The sequence below is a fragment of the Cryptotermes secundus genome, unplaced genomic scaffold (genome assembly GCF_002891405.2).
Source record: "Cryptotermes secundus unplaced genomic scaffold, Csec_1.0 scaffold791, whole genome shotgun sequence".
NCBI lineage: Eukaryota > Metazoa > Arthropoda > Insecta > Blattodea > Kalotermitidae > Cryptotermes > Cryptotermes secundus.
Genome location: NW_019734323.1, coordinates 43383 through 53491, shown reverse-complemented (window position 1 = coordinate 53491; position 10109 = coordinate 43383). Strand labels below are relative to the sequence as shown.

Below are 10109 nucleotides of genomic sequence, written 5' to 3'. Positions count from 1 at the left end.
CCACACTCCACATATTCCTGCCAGTTTTAATATGTATTTTGTAATCAACAAGTGTGTAACACCGGTCAAAGTTTGACACTTCTCTGGCCATTATCTCCGTAACCGTTCAACTTTGGACATAGGTGTTTTGGGTTATATCGGGATACTTTAACATAAGGAACACCCTCTCGAAGTTTGGTCCATTCCTCCTGGGACACTCTGTATATACGGTGCTTGAGATGGTATGAAAATAGAACCGGGATGNCTTGCGTCATATATATCTAACATTCGGCCGTTAAAGGTTAACACCCAGCTCAGTCTTCACTAGCTGTTGTATAGTAATGGCTTGCGACAGCAGACATTCCCCTTACACTTACTTTCCAAACTATCCCTGTGCCCCAGCTACGAGCTTCTAACAGCAGCAGCTCACAAGGACTGAACCGCAGCAGTCCTGTAACTAACTAACTCGCTCACTCACTCACCAACCTACTCATTCCACTGAACTGCACAGCACTAACTTGGTTGCATAATACAGCATCTGAGCAAACCACATAGGAAACACTGCTACCAGCAGTATTTCCATTGTTGCTTGCAAGCCATATCCTAGCAACAACTGCTGTCTTGTTATTTGCTTCGCGGTCGTTGCCTACCAGTGGGTCTTTATGCCATAGTATTCTGGCATATTTTGGGCAAAGCAAGAACTGGATCCAGAGAAACAGCTTTTGCTAGTGAATGTCTCTGAAACAACATTCGTTTCTAGGTAACAGCAACAAAACAGTGAAACAACATCCATTGCTAAGCAGCAGATTTTTAATAAGCAAGAATTGACGGCCACTGCAAGGGAACGGCTTGGTAAACATGTTCCTGCTGTAGTGGGTACACGTGGAACAGAGGACCGGTATTGTCTGCGTGTGCTGTGCTGAACAGTTATAAGGAAAACAACTGGGGCAACCAAGTGAGTTCTGTACTAGGGTCTTTGAGAAAAAGAGTCAGTTGGAAGAGAATCGCCATTCAGAGAGGGCTTGAGTGCAGAAGGTGAAGAATCTTGTCTCTTAGTACCCGTTAACAAGGGAACGACTGGTGAAGACATAGCAGGGTGGAAAAGACTTAGCGTGTGATGTGGTGATTTGTAAAGTGTGGAGATAGTGATGTGCTGTAATTACTTATAATTCTGAGTTGTGCCAGTAGGCAGTAATCCAATTTCCAATCCAAATCCACATTCAGGGTCATGCATACATGTGTCAGTATCTTCATGACATAAGAATCTAGTAGAGTTCCTGGAGCACTCTTACTATATCAAATGCTGGCTTCAGATCACCCTTGCATCCCTAATTGGATTGTGTAGACCAGCTTTTCTTTCCCTGCTGCAGACAGCCAGGGCATACACCACACACAATTCCACGGTGTACATCCTCCCTAAGACTGTACTTGACTTGCAGAGCTCAACTGCTTGCTTTCCTGACATGTGAACATTCTGCCAAGGTTGAATGTGAATGGAAGACGTGTCATGCTGTAAAGAAATTTTACGAGCAAAAATGCTAGCTGAATCCAGACATGTTTGCACAATGCAGACTGTTGAGGGAGGAATCAGAACTTCAGGCAGGATCTTTCAGTTTTCAGTGTGTGTGCACAATGTAAAGTTATGGTTTACTTTGGAAAGGAAATAAAATTGAGAACTTAAGGTTATTAAAGTACATTAAAGTTATTTGTGGAAGAATTATTATTTTAATACAGTATGATCATTAGTTAAGAATGAGTGCAACAGACGTTTTTTGGTTTATTGCATAATGATTCCTTTCAGAAAATGTCATGGATGGCATGCTACCTTCTCAGGTTATGGACACCTGTGGTAACCTTGAATGTAGCAGTCCTTATTAACTCTTGTTTGCATTGCGTGTTATGGTTGGAAATCTGCCGTTCAAGTGATTGCTTCAAGTGGCACAATTCCAGTAACAATTAACCACAGATAACCAGGACCCCTCTACATGTCTGTTTGAGTTGTTCTGCCTTTCTGTGTGGAGACTGGGTTTCTTTTTCTCACCACTTGCTTATTTTTAACAGCATTTGCCCTGCTGAACCCTATGACAAGAGGCATGCAGCTTTGCTATTACCTCCTTCACTCATAGTACTCTCAGCTGTTGTGTATTCCTCTGCTTTGTGGTGTACTGTGATGCCATGCTTCCTTTCCCCAAAACCACAATACTTCGTGGACTGGTGATTTAAATATTTAAATCACCCTGGGGACCGGCATTTTTAAACATACTACCCTAACTTGTGCGCTGTTCACTTTAAAAATTAATATAAAATCTCCTAATTAATTTTTTGACCTAATATTTTTGGAGAACACTTACCAATGCTCCTAGAAGTGCTTGAGGGTGTGATATTTCTGGAAACTTTCCCCTTTGTGAAGTGGCATTACACAGAACTTGCATATGTAGACATACTCCTTTTTTTGTGAACTGTGCGAACACAGCATTGCCTAGAAGTATTCTTCCCCTTGGAATGTTCACTCTTCACAATTTTCACGAGGGTATTTTTCCACATATCACTAAAGAGTCGCCCTGGGGGGTCCACATGAGGCCTTCGTGGGGTGGGAGTTGATGGGCCCGGTTGTACTAAGTCTTTGTGTGACCCTGGTTCTGCCGCCACCATCTGGACTGTAACCCAGGCCTTTGCCACATTCATCAGAAATGCTTTGTATTTCAATTTTGGATCAGGGTTTAGATTTTTTTAGATTTTTTGCTGTCCACGCAATGTTACTACGCACAATGTTATTACCAGCATTATCGTCAGAGCTACTGTCACTTACTGTCTGTGGCCACATTTCTTTGTTGTCCCCCATCACTGTCGCTGTCTGAATGACAATCCATTACTACGCGTCTTGCAAGGCAGGTCAGCTAGGTCATCGGAGGAGAATTTGTCCTTGATTCATTCTCCCCACTAGCTACTGGCTGATACACACAGCTTGAAGAAGGCAAAGCATTTTCCTTTGTAGTCAGCTAAGTAAACAGCAAGGTCAAGTTACTGACTGCTAACTAAACATTCCAGAGTTTTATCACGCATCAGCAGCCGGTTGTGTGCAATGTAGGTGGCACCAGAGCGATGTATAGTGTGTTGCAACTTATCGTGTTCTAAAAGCCTGTTTATACGCTAACGGTCTGCCATGTTTAAAAGCAAAAAACCTTTTAAAGTGTGCGCGGTCCGTAAAGTGTTAAGACATCACTTTCACATGCTACCTCTCCACCGAGTCTGTCTCACCTGTCTACTATGAAGTGCTGGGTCATGTGGGGTACTGTACTGCAGCACACTGTCTGCCTGATTCCTATAGTTAATGTGTTCAGAATTCCTTCGTGGCCTTGCTGTGTGATTGCTGTACCATGCAATATAGAATTTGGAATTTAAATTGAGATTTATTGGCAGGTGCAGTGGCAGAGATAAGGGTGACCATGTTGTAAGCTGTTACATGGTACGAGTAAGATAATATACTGCGACCATATGGGACAAGGTTTTTGAGCTGTTTTGACAGGCTTGTATTGTATGCCATGTTGGATATTCCCACAGGTGGTTAAAGTTGTTGATTATGGTAATTTGCTTGGTAATGTAATCTTGCTAACTGTATCCATGAGTATGGTATTTTTTAAGGCTGCACCATAGCTCAAGCGGTTAGTCGCTGGCTTCCCACCGCAGTGGCCTGGGTTCAAACCCGGTTCTGGTCAAATGGGATTTGTGGTGGACAAAGTGGCGCTGGGGTAGGTTTTCTCCAAGTACTTCGGGTTCCACTGCCAATCTTCATTGCACCAAATTCTCCATCATCATAATCACCCGGGGCAGGTACAGTAGATCAATCAGTGGCTGCCATGCCGAGTGGACCCAACTGGACTCCACCCACCACTGTGCGAATTAAATGGTATTTTATATCTATTCGTATTCTGAAGTTGAGCAAGCAGAACTATAGATTGCTTGCTGGGCATGATATTGTCACGTGTTGGGTGTATATCACGTGACAAATAAATTCACGCCTTATTTGATATAGCGAATTTATTCCACTTGCTCTTACAATCACACAATTTACAATCTCAACATTACTGCCATTGGCAGTATCACAAATACTCTGGGGAAAGATGGACATCAATTGACTGGTTACTCTCTCTCTAGTAACTCACTCACTAGTAACTGGCTCAATACTCAATAATCACTGAACTCGGCGATCGCTACATTGAAACTCAACTCAACTTCTGAATAGTGTTCGCTGCTACTTATTTCGCCTCGGTACGGACAACACAGAAAACAGTTACGTAATAGGTACCACTGTTAATACCATCGTCTTTACAGGTTGCCTAGCAACACTGTTGAGAGTTGTTTACTGCTCAATAGCAACTGTGGCATCCCTTGGTAACGTCACTGCGGGAGGGGGAGGGGTGTTGACTAGCCTATTACCATAGCAGCGGCAACACTCCGAAAGTGTTACATCACCACTGGTGGGGGAAGGGGTGTCCTGCATAGTGCAAATACGTCACAATATTGTGTGTGTATTGGTCATCAGTTCTGATAAGGGCCTGATGAATGTAGCTGCATTGCTACCCCTAGCAGAACCTCAGTCCTACATTATTTTTGCCCACTGATTTGATCAGGGTGTATTTCTGTGTTAATGACCTATCACTGCATGTCTGTTGTCCTATTCTGAATTTATTGCTTGTCATACTTTTCAGATTTGTCTGCTATTTGTTAAATTACTTGCTCATTGAAGTAGTCCTGTTATTCTGCATTATCTGTCTTGTGGTCAAGATGTTTTGGAGGAAGGTAATTCAGCTGTATGATAAGATAGTGTATATGGCCATTGAAACAAACATCTGAATCAGGGTGATGAAGTGGGTCCTTGTTATCTTGTTTTTGAGCAAAGGATGCTCACGTTGAGATATTGAGGGCATTTTTTATGTGACATTATGCTTTGCATTGAGATCCTTCTTGCTCACTTTTGCTTTGCAGAGTCTCAATGGACACACACACAAGGCTATCTGGTTTAACATCTCCAAAAAAAGGTGACTCTTTTTGAATGCCTGTTGCAGTGGTTCTGCTTGGCATTGAGATTGCCAATACAGCAGCCAGGAGAGCTGTCTTCCTCTGTGAAGTAATGTTTGTGCCATCTTTACTGTCTAATCTCATCATGGCAAGATGTGTGGACCAGTACCCAGAATAACACATTGTAGTCAGGGAGCCATGTGTTTCTGGGTGGCAGTCCTTCAGCTCCATCAGGAAGGAAGGAGTCATATTGACATTCCTTTGAATAGGCACACTGCCTAACACATATGATGCATATATGTGCAAGGTGCCCCCACACTTGCTTGTACACAGTGCTGTGTCCCCATTACCATTTATGCTGCAAGTCACACTTGCATGGCATCCTAGGAGCTAACTCACATGGATTTGTTTATGGTGTCAGAGTGGCCATATCTGTGGAACTAACTTGGTACTATTCTTCCTGTTTAGTCATTTTGTATGTATTGTGTCATGGATTTCACTAGGCTTTATGCACCATGTCTTACTGTGATTTCTTAACTGAGCATTATTATGGTTTCATTTTAGGATCCTCTCCACCATTATTAGTCAGATACTTATACAGCCATACGAATGCATAGTTTTATTTAACTTTGTAATTTGTTAAATAATAGCAGTGCACCTTAACTTTTCACTCACAAAGAGCCATACATGCTGATGGAACCACAGGTGCCCACCCACACGAAGTGGTGAGGGTTTGCTCTCTCTTTCTCTCATGCATGCATACACACACACCTCCATTTATAATCTCATCGCACTGAGGTTTCAAAATCATTTCTCTTCCTGCTAGGATTTCTCATATTATTTTCTCTTATTTCCCAGAGTACATTCACAGAACTTCAAGAGGAGCAGTTTGATCTGAGAGCACATCAAGCCATACATAGTGGACAGCAGCCGTTTTGCTGTGATACATGTGATAAGTCATTCAGTCGGGAGCATGAACTGAAGACACATCAACACATACATAGTATCGAGCGGCCATTTTGCTGCGACATTTGTAGTAAGTCGTTCTGTCGTCCACATCATCTGAAGAGACATCAGCGCATACATAGTGGGGAGAGGCCATTTTGCTGCAATGTGTGTAGTAAGTCATTCAGTCGGCACCATCATCTGAAGACACACCAACGCATACATAGTGGGGAGCGCCCATTTTGCTGCAGCGTGTGCAATAAATCATTCAATCAGCAGCAGCATCTGAAGACACATCAACGTGTACATAGTGGGGAGCGGCCATTTACCTGCAACATTTGTAATAAGTCATTCACTCAGAAGCATGAACTGAAGACACATGAACACATACATAGTGGAGAGCAACTATTTTGCTGTGATGTATGTAAAAAGTTATTCAGTTTGAAGAGTGACCTGGAGAGACATCAACGCATACATAGTGGGGAGCGGCCGTTTTGCTGCGACATATGTAAGAAATCATTCAGTTTGAAGAGTGCTGTGAAGAGACATCAACGCATACATAGTGGGGAGCGGCCATATTGCTGCAACATATGTAATAGGGCATTCAGTTGGCACCATCATCTGAAGGCACATCAACGCATTCATAGTGGGGAGCGGCCATTTTGCTGCGATGTATGTAATAAGTCATTCAGTCGACAGAATATTCTGAAGAAACATCAGCTCATACATAGTGGGGAGCGGCCATTTTGCTGCGATGTGTGTAATATGTCATTCAGTTTGCAACATCATCTGAAGAGACATGAACGCATACATAGTGATGTATGTAGTAAATCATAGAGTAGTCTGGATGGTTTCCTGTATCATGCCACAATGTTGCTTCCTCTAAGTCAAACAGTTTTGCTCTGTGCTGCATGCTGATTGTTTTCAGAATGCTGCAAAATCCTTGATGTGCTTGCAGTTTGTAACATTTTAGACTGATGTGGGAAATGAATTCATTCCCATAGTACAAATGGTCACTGAATCTGTTTGAGAGTAAACAGACTTGATGTGCTCTGTAGGTTACAGTGTTTGCTTCAACTGTGGAAACTAGTGATTAATACATCATAGTTATTGCTATGCTCTTCCCTTATTTACTATTAGTAAATTCATTGATCAGTTACAAATTGATACATCCTTTTATTGAGTTTATTCAAGTATCTTATTACAGTTTGGTCAAATGAACAAAAATTATGCTTTATTGATCATTACAGACAAAATATAATTCTATGGGATACTTTGTATATTAATTACAGGAAGACATTAAAATTTAAGTGTGATGATTCTGCTTGTTGAGAACAGTAATAGTTCACTGGATTTAGTTGAAAGTATCATGAACAAATTGCATGCCTCTTTTAACTGTAAACATCAGAGAGCAAAGAAACTGGTGTGTCACGAGATGAAAGAAAGTGAATTCGGTATGAAGCACTTCATTCTTTAGATCTTGATTACGTTATAGAGGAACAGGCAACTGAAAATTGTGATGTAAGTTTAAATTTTAAGTATGGTTTTTAATAAAATTATGTGATATCATTATTAATTTGCATTAACAAGTTTAATCATATAATAATTTTTAATATGTGCATTTAAATTCAGTGCAGTTAGATCCCCCCCTGCTTGAATGAGATGCGCCCTAAATGTTGTTGATACTTGGTCTCTCTGACCAAGTGATCTCTGTTTATTGGTAGTTTTCTTACCGATGCTTTCTTCACTTTACATAAAATGTGCCATGCATTCTTCCCCCCACTAACTTTGCATCAGTAGCGCTGTTCTTGGTGTTTCAGAACGTAATCACTACAACTGTACCACAAGAAGTGATTCACCTGCGTGGTTCCAGAATATGTGTTCATTTTGTCTCTTCAGCATTTAAAGTACCGGGCATTGCATAAATGGATTGACAAGTTGCATTAATTATTAGAAAGTTGTGAAGGTAGATTGATTCTGGGACTACTGATTCATTATTTTGTATTCTTAATGAAGAGAATGTGTACTAAACTGATCTGGCTCATGGTAGGGCCATGTGGCTGGCCGTGGACATGGTAATAAATGGTAATTAACCCTTGCATTTCACAATATGGAAATTTATTGAGTAGCTGAGGAACCAGTAAGTTCTCCAGATAGGCTCATATGTATGGTGTTCATTAATATTTGGCATTACAGTGTGATTGGCTGCAAGTGATGCTCATTACTGTGTCATCCTTAAGCAACCCAGCCAGTTCACTTTGGTTTAATCAGCCTTGACTCTGCAATGCTAAGAAAATACTCGTCTTGTGGAATGTCTGCATATCTAGAGAGCAGTGCTTGAAATTGTAGGATGATTAGTAAATTGTGAGTTTGAAATACACAGTTTGGAAGTTAGCTGTGACTTAATTTAAGGTAGTTTTCTGGCATTATTGTGGAAGGACTTAGGAAAACTGTGATGGCCAGTATACAGTAATTTTACATTTAATCCATTCTTCAAATAGGGATTACTTTTTTCCAGATGGATTAAATATGAAAAAGATATCTGCTGCAAGGAAACCATGTAACTAAACATCTTTTCAATGTAGTGCACGTGTATTCCTGATTCTATTACCAAAACCATCTCTAGAGCTCAGCAAGTCTGGCTTCTCCTGTTAGATACATTGAGGTAATACACTGTATGAGGAGCGTTCCGTATATAATGCCTCCTATTTTTTTAATGAAAACTACACCAGATACAGAAAGCATAATAATGCAGTTAAATAGAGCAAGATTTCAGCTACTTAGTTATTTTTCCACATAATCACCACCATTCATTATGCCAGCAATGAACAAGAGCCTGTATGTCGTGTCTGTAAAAGTCTGCGCTAGCAGAGGTTAGCCACTTTCTTACAGCTGCAATGACAGCATCGTTATCTGGAAAATGTTGCACACGTAGTCCGTCTTTCATAGGTCCAAAGAGATGGAAGCCTGAAGGTGCTAAATCAGGGCTAATAAGGTGGATGTGGTGGGACAGCCCAGCCAAGCTTTGCAATGTGTGCGGTGGTCACCAAATTGGTATGGGGTCTAGCGTTGTGTTGCAAGTGAAAGGTTGTCTGCTTCTCTGGCCTGACTCGGGAAATTCGGGCTTTCAGCTTAGCGTCATCTTGTAGCGTTCGGAACTCACAGTCTCACCAGGCTCCAGGAAATCCAACAAAATCACACCCCGCCTATCTCAAAAGACGGTGCAAATCACTTTCCCTGCCGATGGCTGTCTTGAACTTTTTTTTGGGGGGGGGGGAATCCGGATGTTGGCACTCCATGGACTGTCTTTTGGATTCCGGCTCGTAGTGGTGACACCACGTCTCATCTCCGGTGATGATGCTGTCCATAAACTTGTCACCTTCAGCCTCAAACTGGTGCAACAGGTCCTGACAGACTTCAATTCGATGAGTTTTGTGGTCCTGTGTAGGCACCTGCGGGACCCATCAGCAACAAACTTTGCGATAATCCAGCTTCCCCAACATCGTTTCCAATGCATTCGTACAGTTCCCTGATCGTTATCTGCCGATCTGTACGGATAAACTGATCGAGGCGCTGTTCATTGTGAGGGGTGGCAGCTGAGCAGGGACGCCCGGTGCACTTCACTTTCGCCACTGTTGAAATGCACTACCCACCGCCTCACTGTGCTGACATCCACTGTATCGTCTCCGTACACCTTTAGCAAGTGTCGCTGGATGTGAATGGGTACAATTTGTTCGGCAGTGAGAAATTCAATAACACATCTCAGTTTCATACACACTTCTATGTCAGACGCCATTTTGGTAGACTGCTCTGCTATCGCTATCTTTCGCACGACAACCAAACTAACAGTACATTGGCGGGAAGGTTCAACCTTTACTACAACACAACCAACATCCAGCTCAGACGTTACATATTAACACAAAAAAATAGAAGGCATTATAATCGGAACGCCCTTCGTATATAAATGCCAAGGCAGACTCGCATTTTGTGTCCGGCCAATCAACGAGTCTAAACCCTGCAATCCCACGAGACTGGATGAAAATCTTGTCTTCTTCCAAGAAATGTATTGTGACGTGAACGGCGCAACGCTCAGTAACCTCCCCCCCCCCTTTCCGCGGTGACATAACAGCATAGGAGCCGCTGCCGCTGCTACGGTAACAGGCCAG

At 42.1% G+C, this 10109-nt stretch overlaps 1 protein-coding gene across 4 annotated transcripts in view; it reads left to right on the top strand.

Moving 5' to 3' along the window:
- Positions 1–7519, top strand: part of LOC111868656 (gastrula zinc finger protein xLCGF3.1) — a 29511-nt gene extending 21992 nt beyond the window's left edge. For 3 of the 4 annotated variants that reach the window (XM_023859517.2, XM_023859516.1, XM_023859518.1), the window contains one exon: positions 5857–7519. In XM_023859517.2, coding sequence (XP_023715285.1) covers positions 5857–6780 — 924 coding nt within the window. In that variant the 3' untranslated portion in view covers positions 6781–7519. Of the gene's footprint in view, positions 1–739; positions 929–5856 lie in introns of those variants that run through there. The other variant, XM_023859519.1, reaches the window with a different exon arrangement.
- The last annotated feature ends 2590 nt before the right edge of the window (positions 7520–10109 follow it).